At 43.8% G+C, this 27,971-nt stretch overlaps 1 protein-coding gene across 6 annotated transcripts in view; it reads left to right on the top strand.

Annotated features, from left to right (window-relative positions):
* Positions 1-27,971, top strand: part of BRAF (B-Raf proto-oncogene, serine/threonine kinase) — a 1,024,017-nt gene that overhangs the window by 551,931 nt on the left and 444,115 nt on the right. For all 6 annotated transcript variants that reach the window (XM_033958817.1, XM_033958818.1, XM_033958821.1 and 3 more), the window contains one exon: positions 21,552-21,669. In XM_033958817.1, the coding sequence (XP_033814708.1) occupies positions 21,552-21,669 (118 nt within the window). The remainder of the gene's footprint in view (positions 1-21,551; positions 21,670-27,971) is intronic.

The raw sequence follows: 27,971 nt of genomic DNA, 5'->3' as shown, positions 1-27,971 counted from the left end.
CTAAACTGCATGCTTTGCTACATAACACCAGGAAACTGGAACACAGCAAAACCAAAATTTGAAGACTCTTATCTACCAAAACTCATTAACGACAACTTACAACTTAATCCTAGGAGACCTAAACCTCCACCTCGAAAACCAAGCCTCCAAACAAGTAGAAATCTTACTATCTTACCTTGAGGCCTTAACATACAAGTTATTAGACCCTCAAACGACTCATGAAAAAAGCCACCAACTCGATATTGCAGGCTACATGACCCAACAACCCACACAACCAGAAATTCACACATCAAATGGAAACTGGTATCACTCCCTCTGGTCAGACCACTATACATACTCCTTCAATATCAACTGGACCAACAACAACAACAAAAACAAAACAAACACACAAAAAATAACTTATATCTCACATAAACACATCGACCCCCACCAAATTCTGGATGAAAACAGGTGCAATAATCCAAAACTATAACCCTGAAAACTTCATCACATAATGGAGCCAGCTAAGTACATCAACCCTAGATGAGCTAGCTCCAGAACAGACCAAAACCAAAATCCATAGAAAATCTGACAAATGGTTCGACAATGAACTACTCCTACTAAAAACACAATGTAGACAACTAGAAAGAAAATGAAGGAAAAACAGTCAAGACTCCACAAAAAGTTTCAAGTTTTATTACCATTTGATGAATCGCTTATACAAATTTTCTAAGCGATGAACAATTTAAAAAGCCACTAGTTAGTGGTCTCACATACAATTGGATATAAAAGACAACATACAAATTAAATAAACCGACTAACATTTTTGCAGTCAGATTAAAGACAGACATGATTGAAGGGGGAAAGGGGGGAAAAGTTACAAATTCATTTTATATTGGAAATTACAAAAAAGGAAAAAACGAGAGGGAGGGAAGGGGGTTAATGGTGTTAGTATCTATAACAAAATATGAAGGGTCCAAAATAAGGCATATTAAATATCAAAAGCGTCTTGAAACAAAATAGAGAAAACTAAACCAAAAATACAAACAAAAACTAAAAGAAAAATGAAAAACATACTACACAAAGCAAATAGGAGAAGAATCTCAAGACACAAAAAAATTATTCCAACTACTAAAAGAACTTACAGACACCAAACCCTACCTGGCAAGCAGCAACGCCCCCACACCCACAGCTACCCTCTTAGCAACATTCTTCAAAGACAAAATCGCAACCATAAGATCCACCTTCAATGGAACACCTATGCACCTAGAAGAGATCACAACACCCTCCACAGAAGAAGAAGCAGTTGTCGCAGACAGAACATAGTCCTACTTCTCACCAATACCATGGTCAGACTTCAACAAACTCTACAACAAATACAGCCACGCAACTTGCGACCTCAACCACTGCCCCCATACCTATTAAAAGCCTCCAGTACACTATTTCACACCCTACTCTTGCAATGGATACAAACCCTACTAACCGACGGCCTTTTCCCTCAAGACCTCAGCGAAATCATCATCACTCCAATCCTGAAAGACCCCAAAGGAGAAATAGACCAACTGTCCAACTACAGACCCATAGCCTCAATACTACCTTATGTCAAGCTAATAGAAGGCCTGGTAGCCAAAGTCCTAAACTCATACTTAGAAAACCACAACCTACTTCACCTAACACAATCAGGCTTCAGAGCCAACCACAGCACAGAGACCATACTGAGCTTACTCATGGACACTGCCAGACAACATCTCAGCACAGGCAAAAAAATGCTAATTATCCAACTAGATCTCTCCGCAACCTTTGACCTGGTAGACCATAACATCCTTCTACAAATACTGGACTCAATAGGAGTCAGTGGAAAGGTATTATCATGGTTTAAAGGATTCCTACAATCCAGAACATACAGAGTTAAAACAAACAAAGAAAAATCCAAGCCATGGTCTAACCCCTGCGGAGTACCCTAAGGATCACCTCTTTCTCCCACACTCTTCAACCTATACATTGCCTCCCTTGGCTCCTACCTAGACGAACAAGGTCTAACCTCCTACAGTTATGCAGACGACATCACCATTCTCCTTCTGTTCGATCGACCAGCACCATCCATGGCAGACACGATACACAGAACACTTGAAACAATAGCAACATGGATGAAAGACCACAAACTAAAACTAAATCCAGACAAAACAAACTTCATCCTACTTGAAAATAACAAAATCCCAACTGTAACAAACCTTGTCATAAACTCTACAACATACTACTTCCAACCCAATTTAAAACTCCTGGGAGTGCTAATAGACAGAGGCTGTACAATGCAGCCACAAATCAACAAAACAATAAAAAAAATCATTCGCAGTCATGAGAAACCTGAGGCAAGTCAGAAAATTCTTTGACAGAAAACAATTCCAACTCTTGGTACAATCCCTAATCCTAAGTCTAATAGACTACTGCAACATACTATATCTCCCATGCACAGCAACCATGATAAAACTACAAACAATACAAAACACAGCCCTAAGACTGATCTACTCACTGAAGAAATTCAACCACATCACAGAGGCATACTACGACTCACATTGGCTCCCAATACAAGCGAGAATACACTTCAAATTTTACTGCCTACTATTTAAAACAATAAACGGAGACAGCCCAGCCTATTAGAACAATCGACTAGTTCAATCCACCTCAACCAGACATAGGAGAACCCATGCACCATTCACACACCCTCCAACTAAAAACGTCAAAAGAAAAAACCTGTACGACAACCTGCTAGCCACTTGAGCTGCAACACTTGATCCACAACTCTACAACCTATTGACCACGACCACAGACTACAAAACCTTCAAGAAAGAAATAAAAACCCTTCTATTCAAAAAACACATAAAAACGAACTAACACAATCAGGAATGTCCCAAGCATCACCTGCAACATATGTACCTCCAATATCATATGTACATATGTACCTCCAATATCATGACAACTTAGATGTAATCCTTAGCAACTCAAAGAAATGTACAAACTACTCCCTAAATACTTCTAATCTCCGGACAATCCTTTTGTAATCCGCCTTGAACCGCAAGGTAATGGCGGAATAGAAATCCCTAATGTAATATAATATAATTAAGTTTTCTTTATGATTTAGGTAACAGCAGTCTCTTGCTTAACTCATTAAAAAACCTAATATTTGATTATACAACAACAACCCGATAGAGTATAAAAGATCACAATATAGTGTGAGAGGCAAATCTATATTCAGTATCAAGATTAATCCTGCATTTTCTATCTATGCTAAAGCATAAGAAACGGGGCTTATTTACAGGAAACCAGATGTCAGGTTTATATAGCAAAGATTACAAGAGCCTTTGTAAAACTGTTTTTACACATGCCATTCTAAAATTTGACAACAGAAGGAACAAAGCATATATCTTTATAACACAATCCGTTTGAATGCTGCACTCATTTTCAAACCCCTACACACAAGCACTCATTCTGGGGCCCCAGGCATACACACCACACAATAAAATCCTATATTAACTATTATTAGAAGGAAATATCAAATAAGCAAGGCTTTTAACTCTAAAATGTAAATACATTATTATAAAAATAAAATGTTATGAAAGCAAAAGTGGAAGTGACATAGAACAAAGGCAGGAAACCAGAGCTCAGCTAACATACCCAGAGCTAAGAACAGGAAATAAAGGGGGTGGGGGTGGGGGGGCAAGAAGTCTTTTAGTTGAAAAGCAAAGTTTTAGATTTCTGCCTCTGTAGATTTCAGTTATATTTAATTTAACTTTTATTACCTGAGTTCCATTAATGGCCAGCAAGAACTCACATATTTTTTTCTTTTTCACCCTCATTGCTCATTCACAGTTTCCTGACCATCTGCTTGCTATATACCTTCTTACATTTAAAAATGTCTATATTTTCTTTGTTTGCACATACCAACAAATTGCTTCTTACATACTTGCCAGGCTTAGAGAGGTCTGCCACTCCCTGTTCTTTGAGCCACAGTGCCACATCTTCAATCCCCACTTGATCACTTTCTCAACTTCTCGAGGCAGTGATCAGGTCCGGAACCTTAGTGGTCGTACCTCTTTTCCTTGCAAGGTTGCTCTGAGCAAAACCTGTCATCTGGGTCAGTGAGAGGTTTATGGTCATTTTCTGCAAACACATTTATACCAATTAAAAAGGACAAACTAGAGCAGACAACCAGGAAAACTACTAATCCTATCAAGGTTCCCAGTAGGTCCCTCACCCATGGTATACTTGGCATCCAGGAGGTAAGCCAATCAAACCATCCTTTGTCTTCTGTTTTAAATTGTTTCCAATTCTGTAAGACTTTTTCTAGAGAGGTGATGTGGCCTTGCTGGTCTGAAAAAGAATCAGGAATGTAGATACAATAATCTTGACCAATGAGGGCACATGTTTCCCCCCCTTCCGGGAAACAAGGAGGTAATCAAGAACTATGAAGTTCTGAAGAGCTACAGTACAGATTTTAATGAAAGAGAGGGTTATTGCAGCAGTTTCATTTCCCGGTCTCAATCAATGTAGATAATTTATGTACAATTTGTGTTAGATGTCCTACCCCCGTAAGATGGTAAAAGGATCATACCAAACCATTCCTCTTCCGAAACAAGGGGAACGTTTCACTTTGGATGGTCAGGGGGTAAAACCAAAAGAATTCTCACAGGGAATAACAAGAATCCAATATAACAGGTTCCATACCAACCCTCATGGAGCCATCGATAAGCCATGAGGATCATAGATCAACCAAAAGTTAGCATAAGAAGATAGCAAATAATTACGGTAACCTTGAAGCTAGAAGGATCGCTGTCCATCAGTCAAGTATGAGGAAATAGTGATGTCACCCATGGAAATAAAAATAATGGGAATGTCTGAAGAAAGATAATGTTGACATGAACTCTTTCCAGCAAACCAAGTGGACATAGCTGTTTTCTTTATTGGAAGAATAACAAAGAAAACCTGAAGAAAGCCAAACTAGAAAAGGAATAGGAGGTTTATTAGGGTCAAAGCTGATAGAATAGGTGGGAGTACTTGAAGAGGAGAATATATTGCAATGATGGAAGAATTTCTCTTCTGGCTAAATGAGGTGAACCCAATGTAGTGCATGCTATACAATGGATAGAATAGTAGCAAAGGTCAGAAAAATTCCATGAAACATCGAGAAAAGGCAACCCACCAGAATGATGAGGAAGCTGAGCACAGACCCAACACTTACTGACATTAGCATATTGTGACAAACCCACTGCAATCCTAGGGTTTGCCATTTAATTTAGGAAATTATACTAACCCCGGTGCAAAAGGGCAGATCAGGTTAGAGTACATAACGGTAATATAGCTGACTATCCTATGAGCAGTGAAGATGAGACTGAGACAGAATGGCAGGACAGACAAGAACAGGAAAGGTTGGTCTTACCTAAGGCAGTGCCAAAGCAAAGTAGGAAACTTCTGCCCTGTTATTATCCTGTTCCTGTAAGGCAGAAACCAGAAAGAAAGTTTTTTCTCAGAGAAACATCACAGGCTGAGGAAGGTATGCCCTTCCCCCACACAAGCCAAGGGGGTGTAGTTTTCGTTAGCTTTAAGCGAGGTTGAGCAGAGAGCAAGGGAAGAGACAGGAAGAAGCTCAGAGTGGGACGGAGCTTCACCCAGGACAGACAGCTGAGATACATAGCATGGATTGGGAGATGACTGAGGAGCCAGCAGAGGGTTACTTGACCAAAGAATTCCTTGCCACAGAGCCGGGTGAGGCTATGATTGTGGAGGAAAACAGTGCTGCAACTGAAACCTGGCCAGAGCAAACGGAGGTGGTTTGAAATGATTGTGAGTTTGCTGGATGTTCTCTTTGCTATGGGGGGGGAGGGGTGTCCCTGAGATGCAGACTGTGAGTACTGCAAAAGAAGGTATTTTTGGACTGTAGAGTTGTCTGCATTGTTTCTCTGTGCCTTAAACTAAGGAACTGTATATTCCACAGAGCCGAACAGTGGCAAAACTAGATCAAATGCTGTGCAGGAAATCCAGCCTGTTTTGATTTTGTGAATCATTGCTAGCAGAGCTCCATGTATAGGCACCAGCTGCTAGCTGTTGTCACGGCAGCCTCTTTGATTACACTGAGCTTACATGTCTCTCTTAAACGTGGTGAAAATCTCTGTGAGTAAATGCTTGTATAGTTTCACTGATAATTGTGACTAAGTCTATCCTTAAGAACCATTATTGTTCATCTGCTGCATAAATGCCATAAAGCTGTCTCTGTGCTGAAATAAGAACCTGTTGCTCAGAAGTATAAGTTTGCTGTCTTTCTCTCTCTCTCATGGCTTCCTGTGCCTGTAGCTCATGACTGTTAAACTAGGAAGCACTTCAGCAAAACTTGTCTTGAAGTTCAGGATGGAGGGTTGCTTTCCTTTTGCTACTGTAAACGGCGGAGCAATTAACTAAAGAAATTATTTTAAATAATTGCAAATCTTTCCAGAATGAGTCTCTGGTGAAGAGGACTATGTTTAACTTACTTTCTAAGTCCAGAGCCGGTGGCTGGGTTCAACTTGGTTTTGGGATTTGGGATTGTATCTTCATGGTTGTATGGAAACCTGTTGTGAACTTACCAAGTAAATGGTGCTTAGTGTTGCACTAACTGAGCTCATGATATGAAATTTGATTTTGAGGCTGTTGGCCAAATAAAGCTTACAATTTTTCTTTTGGCCATTCTGACTAAGTGGAAATTACGAAGGGATGAGACGCATGGTGGGGAAGAAGATTAACATTGTAAAAATGCTAGAGCAAGCTTGGTCCCTTTTTAAGGATATGGTTACCGAGGCGCAAAATCTATATATACCGCATATCAACAAGGGATCAAAGAAGAACAAGAACAAAGAACTGGCGTGGCTCACTGTAGAGGTAAAGGAAGCGATCAGAGACACAAAAACTTTGTTTAGGGAATGGAAAAGGTCAAAAACTGACAAAAACTAGAATAAGCACAAACAACATCAACGCAGGTGCCATAAGGCGGTAAAAGGGGCCAAAAGAGACTATGGGGAAAAAATAGCCAAGGAGGCGAAAAACTTCGATATATTAAGGGGAAACACCCGCGAAGGAACCGGTGGGACCATTGGATGACCAAGTAATAAAGGGAGCGCTAAAGGAGGACAAAGCAATTGCCGACAGACTGAACACATTTTTTTGCCTCTGTATTTACCGAAGAGAATATACACAGCATACCAGAACCAATCAGGCTATATGCTGGAAGCAAAAACGGGAAACTGACAAGGTTAACGGTCAGTCTAGAAGAGGTATGCAGGCAGATTGATAGGCTTAAGAGCGATAAATCCCCAGGACTGGATGGTATCCATCCGACGGCCATCAAGAAAATGAAAGGGACTATAGCTGAACTGCTTCAACTAATAGCCAATCTGTCGATCAAATCGAGAAAGATTCCGGAGGACTAGAAGGTGGCAAATGTTATGCAGATCTTCAAAAAAGGTTCGAGGGTAGACCCAGGAAACTACAGACCGGTGAGTCTGACCTCGGTACCAGGAAAGATGGTAGAGGCACTGATAAAGGACCACATCATTGATCACCTTGATGGACATGGTCTGATGAGGACCAGTCATGGTTTCAGCAAAGGCAGATCTTGTTTGATGAACTTGCTGCACTTCTTTGAGGGCGTAAACAGGCAGATAGACAAGGGCGACCCGGTTGACATTGTATATCTGGATTTTCAGAAGGCGTTTGACAAGGTTCCGCATGAACGACTACTTCGGAAAATTGCGAGCCATGGAATAGAGGGTGAAATACTCACATGGATTAAAAACTGGCTGGAGTATAGGAAACAGAGAGTGGGGGTAAATGGACAATACTCGGACTGGAAGGGCTCGGTGCTTGGACCCGTGCTCTTCAACATCTTTATAAACGATCTGGACATAGGTACAACGAGTGAGGTGATTAAATTTACGGACGATACGAAGTTATTCAGAGTAGTGAAGACACAGGGGGATTGCGAAGATCTGCAACGTGATATAATCAGGCTTAAGGAATGGCCATCAACATGGCAGATGAGTTTCAACGTGGATAAGTGTAAAGTAATGCATGTTAGTAACAAAAATCTCATGCACGAATACAGAATGTCCAGGGCGGTACTCGGCGAGACCTCCCAGGAAAGAGACTTGGGAATTCTGATCAACAAGTTGATGAAGCCGTCCACGCAATGTGCAATGGTGGTGAAAAGGGTGACCAGAATGCTAGGAATGATAAAGAAGGGGATCACGAACAGATGAGAGAAGGTTATCATGCCACTGTACCGGGCCAAGGTGCGCCCTCACCTGGAGAACTGTGTCCAGCACTGGTTGTTATACATGAAGAAGGACACGGTACTACTCAAAAGAGTCCAGAGAAGAGCGACTAAGATGGTTAAGGGGCTGGAGGAGTTGCCGTACAGCGAAAGATTAGAGACACTTGGCCTCTTCTCCCTTAAACAGAGGAAATTGAGAGGGGACATGATCGAAACATTCAGGGTACTGAAGAGAATTAGTAGATACTGATTCAAGGTACTGAAGGGAATTAGTAGTTAAGGACAGGTTGTTCACCCACTCCAAGGTAGGGAGAATGAGAAGGGATAGATTCTGTACGAATATAAGGAAGTTCTTCTTCACCCAGAGTGTGGTAGTAAACTTGAACGCTCTTCTGGAGTCTGTCATAGGAGAAAATACCCTCCAGGGATTCAAGACAAAGTTGGACAGGTTCCTGCTGAACCGGAATGTACGCAGGTAGGGCTAGTCTCAATTTGGGTACCGGTCTTTGACCAGAGGGCTGCCGCGTAAGCGGACTGCTGGGCACGATGGACTACTGGTCTGACCCAGCAGCGGCAATTATTATGTTCTTATAAGACTGCCTGAGAGAGCAGTTCTAGGCTGTTGTCTAAGGATAACTATCCTGAACAGCTCCCATAGTTCCAGGGAGACCACGCCAGACTCAAGCAGTGTGTCACGACCTGGCTGCCTGGCATGCTCTTCGGGGGCACAGGTGTGACAATATCTAGTCACATGATATTTCATTTGCTCAAATAAATTTCCATGACCCAATAAAGGTTGGAAAAGGTCGCATTCTGCAAATGCATGAGGGAAAAGGGCAAGAAAGAGAAAGGTGGCAAGCCAAATAAATGGCATTACTAAAATCAATGCTTAAATAGAACAAGCCCCAAATATCGATTTACTATCAGGAAAATGAGGAGAACAATAAATATCAACAATATAAATATGTTCAAATATATTTTATTGAGCTCAACAAAAAGACATCAAAACATTGTATATGAAGAAAAGCGAAGCTCAAGTTTTAACAAAGAACCTAAAACACCATATCTTCCCAACCATTTCCCAACAACCATCCCTCCCTCTCCCCAACCCTCAGTCCTCCTTCCAGATACAGTCCCAAAAGGGGAATAATACAATACAAAATAAACAGACATACAAAAAATAGCAGAACAAGGGAACAATACAAGACATCAGCAATTAAGCAAGCGGCTACGAGCTAGAGGGGTCATAGTGGTCCAAAAAGGTTCCCAAGTACACTGAAAACAACACCCAGCAGGAGAGGAAAAGTCCTGTACATCTTGATGCTCCCACATCAGCAGGGTAATCATCCGGCACCGCCAGAGGGAGTAATCCGGTGCCTCTCTGTTGAGCTATTTAAGCAGGATACATTTCAAGGCAATAAGATCTGTCCACTTAAGAAAACTGGCTACCCCCTGTTTCCGGGGGGAATAATGAGGGACAGCACCAAAGAGAAACAAAGGAGAACGTTGAATTGTAATGGTCCAAATACGCTCCGCAAAAAGAAATATGGCATCCCAAAAAGAGCGAATGTTGGGGCATGTCCAGAACATATGTCCCAAGCCCACTTCAGAGGCCCGACAACTAAGACAGGCATCTGACTCACAAAAACCCAGAAAGGTAAGCCCGCTTAGGGGAGACGTATAAACGACAGACTAATTTATAGTGTTGTTCCCAAAAAGTAGTATATTTACGAAAAGTGGGCAGTCTCCGAATAGTTTGCAATATCACTTCTTCTGGCAATTCCACAGCAAGGTCCCAAACCCAGGCATCCCGTAATCTAGAATGATCAAACAAGGGGGACTCATCCTTCAAATGACGATGATGGAATTTAAGAGGAACAGGAAGCTGGGAACCAATAGTAAAGGCCGTGGATAACAACTCCTGACAAGAAGTCGTTAAAGAGCCAGGAGGTAGGGAGTTAAGATAGTGTTGAATTTGCATATAAGCAAAATAATCAGTGGGCAGAAGATCAAATTCTTTCCACACCTGAGTAAAGGACCGAATCTTCCCATCATCGTCCACTAATTGAAACACATAAGGAATGCCCCTTGTTTCCCAACGAGCAAAACTAGCCCCATCTATTCCAGGAGGAAAGGAGCCATTAAAGCGAATAGGCAGAAAAAAAGTGACAGAAGGGCTAACAGAATGGAATTTACAGACCTAATGCCAAACTTTCCGGAGTGGACGGTGCAACACCTTGCGGGAAAGAGGCTCAGGTGAAGTAGAGGGAACAGCATGAAGATAGGCACTAAAATGAGTAGTCTGAAAACAAGAGAGTTCCAAAGAGATGTTAGTGAAAGCAGAAGAACCCCTAAAAAGATCATTGATATGACGCATACCACAGCCAATAGTCAAAAAGCGAAGATTCAACAATCCAAGACCTCCCTTGTACCATGGAGCCGCCGCCCATTTGTACGGCAGTCTCGTCCTCTTACCAGCCCAAAGAAACCTCGGAACCAAGCACTGCACTCTACAGTCATCTCTTGAAGTCAAATAAAGAGGAAGTACCTGAAAAATATATAAACAACACGGAACAATAAGCATGTTATATAAATGCACCTGACCCAAGAGGGAAAACGGGAGGCCTCACCAAAGCCACAACTTATTCTGAAGAGCTTGAAATAGAGGTTCCACATTCATAGAGTATAAACGAGATAAGTCAAGTGGGATTAATACCCCTAAATATTTCAATGAAGTGTCAGCCCAGCACAATGGAAACGCACCCCTCCATGCCGCACGGACCTCAAAAGTGGAAGGCAAAGCTACCGACATATCCAAATTGAGAGATAAACCAGAATAAAATCCAAATTTTGAAATGAGATCCAAGGCCGTCGGCAAAGAATCTCAGGTCTAGTAAGAATCAAGAATATGTCATCAGTGAAGGCCAAAGTCTTCAATTTTAGCCCCGCAACACTAAGGCCATGCACCTCACCAAACCCGCGAAGAGTGTAAAATAAAGACTCTAAAGAGAAGAGAAAGAGCAAAGGCAAGAAGGGGCACCACTGTCAAGTGCCCCGAAGAATAGGAAAAGAGTCCATACGCGTCCCATTAACCAATAAAGAGGCCCTCGGATTAGAGTACAGAGAACGTATTGCATTTAGATAAAAGCCTCCCAGCCCAATATATTCGAGGGTACGAAACAAAAAGGACCAATGAACACTATCAAAGGCCTTAGAGGCATCTAGGCTGACAAACAAAGCTGGAATACGATGTTGTTGGCAGTGAGCTAGTGCAGAGAGAACCTTACGTACATTACAGATGGATTGGCGATCACGGACAAATCCTACCTGGTCCTCATGAATGAGTGCGGGGAGATGGGGAGCAAGTCAATCAGCAAGCATATGAGATAAAAGCTTGAGATCCACGTTAATCAAAGAGATCGGGCGATAAGAGCTGGGATCATCAGCCACCTTTCCAGGTTTCAGCAATAAAGTAATAAGTTCCTCATTAGCAAACCTTGAGTAATAGCAGCATTGAATTAAGCCAACAAAGGACCACAAAGTTTACAAGAAAGAATGCGGTAAAACTCTCCGGAAAAGCCATCCGGGCCTGGGGCCCTCCCGGAGCGGAGAGATTTGATAGCAGATTCCAACTTCACCGCCTGAAAGGGGCTATTAAGAGCAGTCACAACATCATCAGAAAGGCGAGGGATTCCAGAAGACTGGAGATAATCTGTCAATAAGTCCGGTGACGCATCCTCAGGAGCTTCATATAGCCGCTGAAAGAAATCAAAAAGGACCCCAGAAACTGCCGATGTACTGGTCACCCTACTGCCACCCAGGGTTCGGAGAGTCAAGATCGGTTTTCTGTTGGTCTCAACTGTCACTAAGCGCGCCATAAGGTGCCCCGGCTTATTACCAAAACAGTGAAACCGATGTTTGTAGTAAGCTGCCAATTTCTGAGAACACGAGTGAATAAGAGAATTGAGAGCCTCTTGAGTAGACAAATAACGTTCCCGAGTATCTCCCGATTTTGCTGAGTGAAATGATCGCTTAGCATAGCGTAAGGCCCTTTCCAAAGTGATAATTTCTCTATGGAGACACTTGTTCCATGCACACAAAAAAGAAATAATATGACCCCTAATCACCATCTTAGCCGCTTCCCAAAACAAAACGGGATCGTCCATATGGGTGGCATTATGAGTGGCATAGTCATCCCATTGGGTCTGCAAAAAAGTTTGAAATTCCACATCCTGAGCAAGGTAATATGGAAAGTGCCAGAAAGGAGAGCGAAGATAGGGGGCTTCCAAATGAACATCCATCCATATCGAGGTATGATCTGAAATGTTCAAAGGACCAATCTCAGCTGAGACGACGGAAGGAAACATTGTCGAGGACAGAAAAATGTGATCAATCCAAGACCAAGTATTGTGAGCCCGAGAGAGATGAGTGTAGTCACGAACCTCAGGATGAAGAAGACGCCAAGGATCCACTACAGAAAGAGTATCACAAAAGTCCGAAAGGAGACGGCCCCTGGCCTCCAATAAGGTTGAGGAAGTACCCGACTTATCAGATGCAGGATCCAAAAGAATAAGCAGGTCCTCAGAGTGACGAGAGCAAAGCTGAGTCAGTTTCTGCAGGAAAGAGAATTCCAACGAGTTGGGACCATAGACCACTAGTAGAAGGTATTGTTGGTCACCCAGTGTCAGGCGCAAAAGGAGATATCTATCATCAGCGGCCTTATCAAGAACTTTAACTCCCAGCGGTGAAGATTTGTGGACCAACACAGCTATACCGCCATGGCGGCCCAGTGAAGAAGCAAAGTAGATCTCCCCTACCCAAGAGCAGTGTAGTTTAAGATGTTCCACAGCCTTTAAACAAGTCTTTTGTAAGAAGGCAACATCTGAGTGATATCGATTGAGAGCTGTTAAAATTTTGGACCGTTTAACCGGTGAAGTGATTCCCCCCACATTCCAAGAGGTTAGTCTAAAAGGAGTACTCAGACTAGAGAATCAGGGAAGAAAAAGTCAGAAAAACGCAAAAAAGAGACAAGACAGGAACCCCAGGAGCCCAGCCTCCCCCGGGGGAAGCAAATCCATAGAGAATGTACAATTGGAAAATATATCAACGACAATGTAATATCCCAAGAAACCAACCAGTAGACCCGAAGGAAGACCGCCCACCCCCCACCTAACAGCACAACCAATCAACCCTCCCACACCCCCAGAATATGAACCCCCCCCCTAAACCTATACGTCTGAAACCCACCCCGCACCACCTAGGAAGTACGAAGTGAGGGAGTTACTACCTCGTCAACAATATAAATATAAAACAGTAAAGAAAATATGAATAATATAGAGTTTGGGATGGCAAAATAGTTTGTACAGGTTCTCCTGACATTAAATTAATAATAGTCTCTCTACTCCTTGATTGTCTAAAAATAGCAATGGGCATACTCAGGAAATCAGGAATTATCAATAGGTGCTGGTTTAATGTCCTTCAGATGTAGTAAAGGTGTGTATTCTTTCAGTTTTACTGCAAAAGGAAATATTGTCTCTCTTTGAAAAGGTCCATAAAAATATGGCTGAGTCCATATATTTCGTGTGTGTAGTTTTTTGTATACCCAATATGGCTGAGTCCATATATTTCGTGTGTGTAGTTTTTTGTATACCCACTGATTTTCAAGAAACTTGTATACTGGAATAATACTTTCACCAACCTCTTTCGGACCTTGCTTCGACTGTACTTCTGCTATTGCTGTCTGTAGAGCTGTAACATCAGAAAACAAAGCAACATTATTGCAATTTCCAGGAAAGGCAAGGGGGGCAGTGGCAATCTGCTTCATTTTTAAGCGGAATAGAAATTTTAAAATAAATACATTTGGAATGGAGTCATGGCAAACCTAGGTAAATACCTATTATGCACTACATATAGTGCAGCTGGCAAATATTTTAGCCATTCTTTAGATTTCAATGGCATAATTTTGTGCTAGCACAGGAAACCAGAAGTCAGGTTTGTATAGCAAAGATTACCGTATTTTCACGCATATAACGTGCGCGTTATACACGATTTTACAAACCGTGCATAACCATGCGCGTTATACGCATGAGCGCATTTTACCACTTTTTTTTTACATAGTTCCCCCCCCCCCCCGACGTCCGATTCACCCCACAGGACCGCTCGCACCCCCACCCCGAAGGGCCGCTCGCACGCACTCGCACCCCCACCCCGAAGGACCGCTCGCACCCCCACAGCCTCCCGACCCCCCCCATCATGTAGAAGCTCCTACCGTTGTCCTACTGCTTCCTCTGCCGGCGGTCCCGGCCCTTCTGTGAGCCCTGTGTCTGCGCTGCTTCCTCTTCCGGCGGTCCCGCCCTTTCTCTGACATCAGAGAAAGGGCGGGACCGCCGGAAGAGGAAGCAGCGCAGACGCAGGGCTCACAGAAGGGCCGGGACCGCCGGCAGAGGAAGCAGTAGGACAACGGTAGGAGCTTCTACATGATGGGGGTGGGGTTAGGAGGCTGTGGGGGTGCGAGCGGTCCTTCGGGGTGGGGGTGCGGGTGTGAGTGCGTGCGAGCGGTCCTTCAGGGTGGGGGGGTGGGTGCGAGTGCGTGCGAGCGGTCCTTCGGGGTGGGGGTGCGAGCGGTCCTGCGAGGGGGGTGAATCGGACGTCGGGGGGGGCATCAGGCTTTCAGGGTGGGGACAGGACTTCAAGGGGGAGAGGAGAGTCGGGGCGGGCGAAAGGAGAGTCGGGGTGCCAGAGGAGAGTCGGGGCGGGCGAAAGGAGAGTCGGGCGGCGACGGGAGAGTCGGGGCGGCATGCGCGGTATACGGGTGTGCGAGGTATATAAAAATTTATTTACATAAATTACAGTTTCCCGCGCGCTATACCCGTGTGTGCGTTTTACACGGGTGCGTGGTATATGAGTGAAAATACGGTTGAAGAGCCTTTGTAAAACTGTTTTTACACATACCATTCTAAACAGCAGTAACAACAAAGAATATATATCTTTATAACACAATCCCTATTTGAATGCTGTGTACAATATTTCCAACCCCCCCCCCCCCCCCCAACACACAAGCACTTATTCTGGGGTCCCAGACATACACACCACATACAATACAATTCTATAAATATCAAATAAGCAAGGTTTTTAACTCTAGATCTAGCTAAATATATTATTATAAAACTAAAACATTATGAGAGCAAAAGAGGTAGTGAAAGAGAACAAAGACAGGAAACTAGAGCTCAGCTAACATACCCAGAGCTAAGAACAGGAAATAAAGGGAGGCAAGAAGTCTTTTGGTTGAAAGGCAAAGTTTTAGATTTCTGCCTCTGTATATTTCAGTTATATTTAATTCAACTTTTATTACCTGAGTTCCATTAATGATCCAGTAAGAACTTGTATATTTTTTTCTTTTTCATCCTCATTTCTTATTTACAGTTTTCTGGCCTTCTGCTGACTACATGCCTTCTTACATATTTTCTTTGTTTGCATATACTGTACCAACAAATTGCTTCCTACACACCCTCCAGGCTTGGAGAGGTCTGCCACTCTCTACTATTTGAGCCATAGTGCCACATCTTTAGGTTGTGAGTTCAAGCCCAGCACTCCCCCCCCCCCCCGTGACCTTGGGCAAGTTACTCAATCCTCCATTGCCCAGGTACATTGTGAGCCTGCCGGGACAGATGATGAAAAATGCTTGAGTACCTGAATGTAAAAACTGCTTAGACAACCTCTATTGATAGGTGGTATATAAATACCTAATTAACCAGATATGCTGCGAATGGGCAGACTAGATGCGCCAGTTGGCCTTTATCTGCCATAATATTTCTAAATTGAGCTGGATTGGATTGCTTTTCAGGTATTGGTGGATTCTGAAAACATAAAAACTCTTTTTCTCAGGGAGATAATAAACAGATGTGATTCTGAGTGGACAGTGATACAAGTTGGTGGAAAATGGTATAAGGTGATGGGCATTCTTGGCTTCATATACATGATTGTTACTTGTGACAAGCTGTGCAATGCTCCACACATGACCTTAGATCAGGGGTCTCAAAGTCCCTCCTTGAGGGCCGCAATCCAGTCGGGTTTTCAGGATTTCCCCAATGAATATGCATGAGATCTGTGTGCATGCATTGCTTTCAATGCATATTCATTGGGGAAATCCTGAAAACCTGACTGGATTCTGGCCCTCAAGGAGGGACTTTGAGATCCCTGGCTTAGACCAATAACAATAGGCAGCTTGCAGGGAGGGTTGGGGTGTAGGAGACCACAGGTGGTATTTGGGCACCCTGATAGCTCTTGAGGCTCTATTCTTTGCACACACGTGTAATTCCTTCTCTTTGGCATTCTGTTCTTAACCTTTTTCTAAACTTCCATCTTTGGCTTTATCTCAACTAATGTGGGCAGAACAAACTTTAGTTTGTTCCCTTACCATATTGTTCATTCCTTTCCTTTCCCCAATCTTTTTTGTTTATTGTAATCTACTGACTCAATGCTTTCCTCTTATTTTCTAGTTGGTTTGATTGTTTAATTGAATTTTATGTTACCTACCCTTTTTAATTTTAATTTTTACATATTTTAAACTTTTATTGTAAACCGCTTAGATCTACCCTTGGTTTTATATTTGCAGTATATTAAATAAATTGAACAGTTGAATGTGTAAGGAGCACAGATTGCCTTTGTGTAGGGCTTAGATAGAGTGGGGCACTGGCTGATACTTACCTCTGAAGGCTGTTTCAGATGAATCTCCAGGCTCTCAGAGATAAACTGCTGAGGGGGGAGGGGCTTTAAGAACATAAGAAGTTGCCTCCGCTGAGGCAGACCATAGGTCCATCCTGCCCTGCGGTCCGCTCCCGCGGCGGCCCATCAGGCCCATTGCCTGAATAGTGGTCTATACCTATCTATACCCTTCAATCCCTTTTTCTTCTAGGAATCTATCCAAACCTTCTTTGAAACCATTTAATGTTTTCTTGTCTACAACAGCCTCTGGAAGCGCGTTCCATGTATCTACCACCCTCTGAGTGAAAAAGAACTTCCTAGCGTTTGTTCTAAACCTGTCCCCTTTTAATTTCTCCGAGTGCCCCCTCGTACTTGTGGTGCCCCTTAAATTGAAAAATCTGTCTCTGTCTACTTTTTCTATGCCCTTCAGGATCTTGAAGGTTTCTATCATGTCTCCTCTAAGTCTCCGCTTTTCCAGTGAGAAAAGTCCCAACTGCTTCAATCTGTCGGTATATGGGAGATTTTCCATTCCCTTTATCAGTTATATTGTTATATTCAAATAGATACCTCCTGTAGTGGAGGCACAACATGATGAGAGCCTGTCTCCTAGGGCAGTGTTTCTCAACTCGGTCCTGGAGTACCCCTTTGCCAGTCAGGTTTTCAGGACATCCACAATGAATATGCATGAAAGAAATTTGCATAGAATGGAGGCAGTGTATGAAAATCAAGTTTATGCATATTCATTGCGGATATACTGAAAACCTGACTGGCAAAGGGGTACTCCAGGACCGAGTTGAGAAACATTGTCCTAGGGAAAATAATTAGGCTCTCACCTTTCACACATTCTCCCAACATCCTCTCTCACTCCTACACTTACTCTAGCACTTTAACACTCTAGCACTCACACTATCTCTAGCTCTCTTTCACTATCTCTCTCTGTCTCTTTTTCTCTTTCTCTCTATCTCTAGGCACCTGTCTCTCTATCCAACTCTAAACTCCTCACTACCCACAAAGAAATGTTGTCCCACGTGCAGGGCTATATATAGACATGCGGCATATCAAGAATGTCCTGTTACTACTATGTTGACATTTTTACATCATCGGGGACGTCAGAGGCAGCAGATCCTTCTCAAGCTCCGTCCCTGACCCCACCCCCATAATAGTACTAATTGCAATGCCATTTTTTTCCATTCATTTTTCATATATACACACACACAATATAATCTTATTAACAATACATAATGGTTAAACATAAAATTAAACTACACAAATCATACTGTATGCTTCTCAACATTCATTCCTACCAGAACACCTGTCCTGGGTCACACGTAGAGAATAAATTTCCAAGTTTAATTTACATGTAATATACTGCATTAGTAATAACATCTGTGCGTTTTACATATTAAAATAGTTTTAAAAAATCTAATATAAATTAGAAATACAATCTATAATAGGATAGAAAAAAGAGTTTCTAAGTTGATACATTTACTTAATCTTAAACTGTTCCCTACAAGTCTGCTCTGATCGAAGTTTTAGCCCATCATCCGTAAGCATCCACAGATAACCCCTATCAAATACAGGACCAGAAACTTAAAGTACTAATATACACAAACAAAACCCTAAAATGCCAGACTCTACATGCAGTACAACGCCAGAGAAATTAGAAAGAAATTAATTTCTTCCTGAACAGTACAAAATATAGACAGCAGATATAAATTCTCAAAACTGACACGTTTCAATCACTACCTTTGTTGCCTGGTGATTTTTAATTTTTTTTTTTTATCACCTTTTCTCAGTCTCTGGTTGTATTTCCTTCTGTCTGTGCTCTTAACTGTGTTTCTAAGGCCACCTTCTTTCCAAGGCCTGTTTTTCTCTCCTCCTTCACTTTCTGCCCTGCATCCATCTTTGCCATTAACTTTTAACTTTTAACATTCAACTTTCTTCCATTTTTCTGCTTTCTTCTCAAAATCTATGTACTTTTCAATGTCTTACTTTCCCTTTCCATCTATCCATGTGTACCATCTCCTTCCTCTGCTCCGCTATTCCCATCTTTCCCTTCCACACCCATCGCTGTGCACCATCTCTTCTCTCTCTCTCCCCCCTTCCCCTCCATCTCGGTGACAATCTTCTCCCTCTCCTGTGGTATGACATCTCTGTCTTTCCCCTTCCTCCCTCCTTTGGTCTGGCATCTTTCTCCTCTCCTAAGTCTCTCTCCTCTCTCATGGTCTAGCATCTCTCTCTGTTTTCCTCCACCTTCCCATGGGCCAACATCTTTCTTCTTCCCTTCTCACATTCTGGCATCCATTTCCTTCCATTCCCTGATCTGGCATCTCTCTCTCCTTCCCCTTTCAGTGGTCTGACATCTTTTTCTCCCTCCTTCCATCATCCTTCTCCGGAATCTGACCTCTCCCTTCAATGAATCATCTTTCTTCCCTCCCAGTGTAACATTTCTCCCTTCTTCTTTTCTCTTCCCTGCAGTCCAGTATCTCCCCTCCTTTCCTCCTTTCTGGTCCCCCTCATAATACAACATTTTTCCTTCCTTTCCCTCCACCAGTCCAGCATTTCTTTCTTTCTGCCTCCTGCATGCTCCCTCTCCTTCAGTCCTCATACCCTCCCCAACTAACATCTCTCCCTCAATGAGTCTAACTTTTCACTCCCTGCTCCCTCCTCCTTCTCCTGAGTGTGACATTTCTCCTTCCCTCCTTTCTGCCCCCATCCAATATCTCTCCCTCTGTCTATATGAGTCCAACACTTTGTACCTCCTGCACACTTTCTCTCTCTCTCTCCTTGCCCCTTCCCATGAGTGTGACATTTCTCCCTCCTTCCCGCCTCACCCCCTGTCCATCTCTCCTTCTCTGTCTCCTTGCGTGCTCTCTCTGCATAGGATCTTCTCTAACCCACTCCATGATCTACCTTCATTTGGAGCCCAAAGAATGTTGCCACGGCAGCCAATCACTTACGCTACCCTGCTGCCTTCACTATACATCTATTCTAGCACCCGCTAATGTAACGGGCTAAAAAACTAGTAAACTATAAAGAGTTTTACTTCATGCAAAATTGTCATCTGGAGCAGGGGCAGTTCTACCTTCATTTGCAGCCCAAAGGACATTGCTGCCCTGCTGCTGGCACCAGTGTCTTCTCACTACTGTACAACTTCCATTTCATCAGAGGCAGGCCCACCCGCTCCGCACACATGCATGCCCTCTACAGCCTGTAGCGCATCAACCCCAGCAGCCAACTGCCGGTGCTTGGTGGTGTACTGCGCATGCGCAGGCATGGTGCCACGGATCATGGACCCACAGAGTTTGAAGTGTGCATGCGCGCTAAGGGTTTTATTATACCGGATAAGTCTTTCCTTTTGGCTAAGTCTTAATAATAATATTGCAATTTATAGCTAAAGAGACATATGATCAAGAAACTTTTATTTTACTTTTGTCATTATAATAAACATACCGAGGGCCTCAAATAGTACCTGGCAGGCCACATGTGGCCCCCAGGCCGCGAGTTTGAGACCACTGGTTTAGATGTTTTGCAGGCAGTATAATTGAAACACTTTGACATCCACTAGGAACAGCTTTAGATGGCAATTTTTCAGACAGTTATTTATTGAATTTCCAAATGCCTGAGCCCTGGACCCCTGCAACACCCCCATATCTGCCGATGACAAATTGGCAGAAGGGAACTCCACTCCCTCCTGCCTATGGGGGTCTTCCCCCTCCCAATGCATCTTGGCCCTAATTGGCTCAAAATGGTGATTTTGAGCCACAAGGCATTAGGCCCCTCCCACTGCATCCCAAGATGCATTGGGAAGGGGTAGGCCCATCATTCTGAATGGGCGGCCCTATAGGCAGGAGGGAGTGGGCTTCCCTCCTGCTGATTTCTCATCTGGAGGTACGGAGGTGTTGGGGGATGTCGGGGAGGGGGCGGTCCAGGAATATTGGGGGATGTCCGGGGATCCAGGAATGTTGGAGGATGTCAGTGGGAGGGGTGTAGGGCTCAGTAGCTCTCTTTGGAGGTGTACTGGAGGGGATCGGTGCCAGGGAGGGAGAGAGGAATCTTCCTGCCAGTTCAGCTGATCCTAGCAGGCTCAGCTGTTCGGGATTCCCCTGCTGTGATCAGCTGATGGCAAGCCCTCAAATGTACTGGTTTTTCCCCCATCTTTAGGTGGTGGGAGGGGGTTGGTGACCACTGCGGGAGTAAGGGGAGTCATGCCTTAATCCCTCCAGTGGTCAAACAGTGGTTTGGGCAGCTTTGGGGCACTTAGGCACATCTAAAACAGGTCTAACTGGCCGGCATCTCAGTTCCATGTAGGTCAGTCTTGGGAAAGCTTTGGTTATCCCTGCAGGATGTCCAGGTCTAAGCCCACCCGATGTCCAACCATAACACACCTCCCAACACACCTCTTTGAGCTCTGGATGCACAATGGCTTAGAAGTGCTGCTGGCCGTACAGAAAGTCAGATTCAATTATCGGCACTTGGACATCCCGGCTATTAGAACGTCTAAGTGCTGACTTAGGCTGGTTTTTGGACATTTAAATGTTTTGATTGAACCTGATTGTGTATTTTGTTTCAGAAAACACTTGGACGACGGGACTCAAGTGATGATTGGGAGATTCCAGATGGCCAAATCACAGTTGGTCAGAGAATAGGTTCTGGATCTTTTGGAACTGTTTACAAAGGAAAGTGGCATGGTATGTGAAACACTGCCCAAATTATTTTTAGTCACATTAAAGTTATATTATTAATAATAATAATAATAATAATAATAACTTTATTTTTGTATACCGCAATACCACAAAACAGTTCAGAGCAGTTTACAAGAGAAGAGACTGTACATATACAGCGAAGTTACAGAATACCACATATTATTTTTTAATGATCTTTGGGTTTTTTATGTGTTAGATCTGCTATCAAAACTAAACCTCAAATCCTACATATATGCAGAGGACATCACAATCGTCATCCCAATCTCTACCCTGTCGACAGAAACCAAATGCTTCATTTCTACAGTCATCAACCAAGTAACGCACTGGACAAAAAACTTCAAACTCAAACTGAATCCAGAAAAAAACAAATTCTTCATGGCCACCCCAACATAAGAGCTCATCTATACTTCTATCAACCTAAAAAACTTCCCAATCAACCCTACCATAAAAATCCTAGGCTTCACCCTTGACCAACAACTAACACTTGAAGCCCACACCAACATCCTAATCAAAAAATGTTTTAGCCTTCTAAAAGCCTACTTTGACTTCACATTGCATTATCTCTGTATTTACTCATAGCATAATCTTTTGTAAACTGCATTGAACTAAGGGTTATGCGGTATAGAAATCTGTTATGTTATGTTATTTTATGTTCACATCATTCAGATTGTTAGTACAATCACTAATCCTTAGCTCCCTGGAATACTGCAACATAATATTATCTAGGATCCCATAAAAAACCCCATAAAAAGACTGAGAATGATCCAAAACCCGGTACGACTAATCTTCGGAACGACTAATCTTTGGACTGAAAAAAATCCAACCACATCACCCCCATATTTCAAAAAACTCCACTGGCTACTGATAGAGGCCAGAATTACCTTCAAATTCGGATGCCTATGTTACAAGACACTCTTCAGCACCTCACCCACCTACCTCCTGAGTCACTTTGTCTTACAAGTTAAACCCCGCCTTTCGCGCAAACCATTACTATTCGCTTTTCCGAACCCCAAGAGGTGCTAATTAAAAAGATTCCTAGATAGAACACAATCCTTCCAAACAGGCATCTGGAATAACACCCTAAGTAAACTCCTACTGAAATCCCTGACATACCAATCTTTCAGAAAAGCTCTGAAAACCCACTTATTCGACAAATTTGTCTAAACTTCCAACTTCTACTCAATGACTATCCCCAACTCACCCCTCCCCCTTTTCTACCTTTCTTCCCCCATCTATTCCCATCCCACCCAAAATCAATACTGTATTGTCCGATACACCTGCACTCTTCACAAACCTATAATTGTAACTGTCCCAGTACCATGTAATCATTCTGTTGCTTTAATACTGTATACCCTCTTGAACTGAAAAGGTATGACGAGATATAAATAAAGCTATTATTATTAATTTTACTGGTTTAAAGTTCTGTCTTTTCTATTAACATTTCTTCACTGTAGATTGATTACCAGGCACAGGGGCAGTGGAATGCTTGTTTGTTTGTTTGTTTGTTTTGTTTGGGGGTACTCAAGCTCCACTCCCAGCTGTACCCCAGTTCTGCCCCCAACTCTTCTTACCATTCCATAGTCCCCCCTCCATTGCATCCAGCATCTCTTTTTCCCCTTCCTTTCACCCATCAATGGTATCCAGCATCTCTGTTTCCTCCCTCCCAGCCTCCCCCCTTATGGTTTTCAGCATCTCTGGCTTTCCTCCCTCTCAGCCCCTCCTCCATGGTCTCCAGCATTTCTCTGTTTTCCCTCTTATGAAATTCAGCATCTGTCTCCTTTACTCCCCTTATCCTTCCCTTTTTCTGACCTCCTTGCCCATTATGTCCAGACTTCCTTTTCCCATTCTCCTCTTTGGTATCTCTCTCATTCTTTCTTTCTCCTACTGTACATGGTGTCTAGCATTTTCTTGAGCCCTTATTGGCATCTCTCTCCTTCCAGTCTTCCTTCCTCATCCTGCCCATGGTGTTCAGCATTCCTCCTCACCTTCCCCTCTAGCATCTCTTACCTACTCTACTGCCTCAAGGTATTTTGCCCTTTGCCTCATTCTCCTGGGATGGCAACTTGATCATTTGTCTAAGAAGCAATGAATGGTTGGCCAGCACAGGGCCTTGAGTATCTGGGCATGCTGAAGGCCTGCCCAGCTAATGCCCCTTCTGAAACCTTGAGCATCTGCACGTGCTTATGGCCCCCCCTCCTACAAGACCGGTCAGCTTGTTTTTTCTCTTATGCAGAAGATACGAGTAGTTGTCATTCTGGGGGAGCGAGGTAAAAGGAAAAATACCTTGTGGCAAGAGAAGCAGAAAGAAAACATTTTGGGAGGCGCCATGGTACTGTGACAATCCTGCAACCCCGAGGCTTGTCACAGAGAGATTTGGGAGGAATTACAAGCCCAGATGCAGGAGGGCGAACCAGTAAGTCAGCTGACTATCCTGTGGACTCAGAAGGAGAAAGGGAAGAAGGTCCAGACAACTGGGACTTCCCTGATAATGTACTGAGATCAGACAGTAAAGATTGGCCTTATGGGTTTACAGAGTCTGTGAAGCAGAAGGCAGCACAGCAGGGAGCCTGGAGAACGGTTCAAGCCAAGGGAAGAAAACTTTCTCCCCTGCCGGAAAAGGGGAGTGGTTTCTTCCCTCAGCTTAAACGAGACTCTCTAATGAACTAGGGAGGAGAGGAGGAACATGGCAGAAAGGAACCAGCAGATTCCCCAGGACAGCAGCAGAGCCGGAGCCGGAGCCAGAATCCCAGCATGAAGCTGAACTAGCCTGGAAACAGCTAATGCCCCTTTCTCTGACTGATTGGGACATGAAAGAGGAACAGGTTAGAAACTCTCCTTTGGATTCATGTATGCCTGAACCAATGTTGATAGGAGAAAGCTATACCTCAGGTGAAACCCAGAGTGAGCCAATGGAGATTTCCTGAGGATAAGGTGAGGGCTGGAAAAACGTTTTTCTGCCTACTGTTTCTCTGCTGTCATGCTGGAACCTGGGGAATGCCTAACAAGATGTTAAAGTGGTGTAAACTGCCAGGTTGTGTTCCTATATGCTGGTTGTGAGAAAAGCACTAGAGCTGAAGGGAGGTGTTTAGCCTAGCTTACTTAAGCAAATGCTGTGCAGGGAATCTGCCTAAATGTCTGTGAATCATAATACCAAACCTCCGTGCAGGCACAGCTGTTAGCTAATTACATTAGCAAACTGTGGGAGGTAATTTAACTCCGTGTGTTTTTTGAACTGGATAAAGCTCCGACTAAAAGGACTGTTCTGTTTGACCTGCATTATCTCCTGCAGTACAAACGCAGGAAAATAGTTTCCATATAACCAGGTTCAGCAGGACTGCTTAGATTGAAAGAACCTTGGACTTTGAGGGCAGCTAGCCCCTTTAATGAACGCACTCTGGTGAAGGAAAATGCTTGTACTATGAGGCATCCAGAGTAGTGGGAATTATATTTTTGATTTTGAATGAACTTTTTCCTGTGTGCAAAATTTATGTTACTGGTGAAACCGGTCTTGCCTGAGGTTGCTGAAGGTGCCTTTTAGGATAAGGCCCTCCATCAGTAGTACAGAGACTTGAGCCAGAGACTGAGGAGATGTAAAAAGGCTTTTATTAAACGAGCATATATGCTGGACTTCTGGGCAGAACTGGCTGCATAAACAGAAGACCCTGAGAGTTTCGGACACAAAGGTTATATAGGGTCCTAGCCAGTCCAAACTAGTATAACCAGCTCTGGCCAAAAAGGTAAGAGCAGAGAGAAAAACAAAGCCATAAATCCATCCTATAGTCTATACATCAAAGCTAGCTAACAGCAGCATCCTGTTGCCCCCTGGCCGTGACTGGTACCAAGACAGATACATAGAACAGGCCTGCATACAGTACTGTGATATCTCAGAGCAATAATATGGAGTCTCAGGTTGCAGTTTTTAGTTTTACTACCCACTGATCTAAGATGGAGTTTCTTCATATACACCGTGACCCAGCTATAGTAGCTGGCTAGGGATCCTTCAGTTGCCAAGGCCAGTGGCCCAATAAAAGCTATGATTTATTATTGAAGCCATTCTGACGGCTGGAATTTTCTGTGCCAGGAACACACCACATCTAGCCCAGGAAAACCATAGGGGTATCCAGCCTGCAAGGTAGCCCTACTTTAAAGGAGCTCACGCCAGGTGTTAGAAGTGTGTCGCTACCTAGCTTTGGAAAACCGCTCGGCCAGAGACTAGGTGGTGACAGTACCTATGGCTCCTCCATTTCAATGCCTGTGACCATAAAAGGATCATACATCTTGGAGTTACATTCTCAGTTATGTTTATTCCTATTGCCATTTAGAAATGTCTTAACATGTTACCTGCATCAACTTCTAAGTTTTAGCACAAATGCACAAAGATAGTTACACTAATAAATGCAACCCTTGCATAAGGAGGGGAAGTACACACACTTATCTAGGTAATGCTTGGTCTTGTGAGTAGTGGCATGTAACGTTTTCTTAATCAGCAGTAGCACTGACAGTTCTTCTGCATAATCATCAGCATAACTTTAGTCATTAGGTAAGTAGTACAAACCCCCCCTGTGTGGTCTTTCTATAGATAAACCGCAATGAGAATGGTATAAAACAAAAGCCTGTGTGAATGAAACGCAAGCCGACAGTGCAAGCCAAAAGTGAAGGTAAAAAACCTTAGCAACCATGGACCTCTGAAGATGGTGTGTTCTCTGAAATACTGACCGTGTTGGGTCCCTTGGTTTATAGTAAGGTGATATCAGTAACTGCATTAATATTTGGTACAAATAAACATAGCCTGCATCTTGTACATTTTGAACAGCAGTTTTTTCTTTTTTTTATATAAAATAAAGATAACCATAATCTTATGGAGTAGACATGCAATTTTACAAAATACTTAAGCTTAAAAGGGCAAACAGTATAAATAAGAGGGGAGGGGCGGGTAGCCCTGTCAAACATACTATGACCAAAGATTATTATCCCAGGACAAGCAGGCAGCATATTCTTGACTGATGGGTGACGGCACCGACGGAGCCCCGGTACGGACAATTTTAGAGTGATTGCACTCTAAGAACTTGGAAAGTTCTGGTAGGCCGCACCGCGCACGCGCGAGTGCCTTCCCGCCCGACAGAGGCGCGCGGTCCCCAGTTTCTTAGTTTCCGTGGAGCTAAGAAGACGCGTTTTTCAACGGCCGTTGAAATTTTTTCTTCTTGCCTTCCCGCTCGCGTAAACCCTTTTGGCTCTATTGCCTTTTTTCTTTTATTTCATTTTTGTAAAAAAAAAAAACCTTATATTTTTTCTTCAATTTGGTTTTTCCCCGGCGGGGCCTACTGCCACCATCGAGGCCTCGGCCTTCGATTTGGCGGAAGCCGTTTTTCCTTTCATGCCCCCTCAACCAGGTTTTAAAAAGTGCCAGCGGTGTGCTCGGCCTATATCTCTCACGGACCCGCACAACTGGTGCCTACAGTGTTTGGGTCCTGAGCATCAGGCTTCCACCTGCACCCGCTGTGCCACGTTAAAGAAACGTACTCTGAAAAATCGCCAGATACAACAGCGATTACTTTTCAGTGCCGAGATGTCCGATCCCGTACCTTCGACACCGGCATCGGCACCTTCACATTCGGCACCTACTTCTTCGATGCCGCGTGATACCACACCGGCATCGCACCCAGGTAAGCCGGCTAAGAAGCCTTCCCCGCTGGAGCGTCCTCCGGTCTCTATTGCAGCGAGCCCAGTCCTGCCAACCGTGAAACGCCAGCGGAAGCGCTCCGCCCCGATTGAAGTGAGTCCCTCGACCTCGGGCTCTTCATCTTCGGGGCGTCGAGCGGCACCGCAGGTACCACAAAAGAAAAAGGCGGTACCGGTGCCCTCTTTGGATGAGCGCATTGCCGCCGTCCTCCAAGTGCAGCTAAAGGAGCAGTTACAACAACTCCTTCCTGCTCTATTGGCACCGAACCTTCCGGTGCCGGTCCGGTCTGAACCACCGGTACTGGTGGTAGACCAACCTCTATTATCGGCAGCATCCGTTTCGGTACCGGTCCACTCGGCCTCATCGATATCGATGCCTGTTCTTGCTCCGGAGCCGAGAGCCCAACATCAGTCGGTACAGACTTTGGCACCGGTGCAACCGATAACATCTCCTGGTACTGTGTCGATGAGGTCGGGTAAGTCGGTGCGCAAATCCCAGCACTTAGAACCATCCACCCCAGAGTCCCGAGACCGTAGTTCCCATATCAGGGACCCTGATCTGTGGGGTGACTCTGAAGAGCCCTTTCTGTCTGAGGGTGAATGTTCCT

The sequence above is a fragment of the Geotrypetes seraphini genome, chromosome 9 (assembly GCF_902459505.1).
Source record: "Geotrypetes seraphini chromosome 9, aGeoSer1.1, whole genome shotgun sequence".
Taxonomy (NCBI): Eukaryota; Metazoa; Chordata; class Amphibia; order Gymnophiona; family Dermophiidae; genus Geotrypetes; species Geotrypetes seraphini.
Note: the sequence above shows the minus strand (reverse complement) of the source record. Positions and strands in the feature narration are given on the sequence as shown.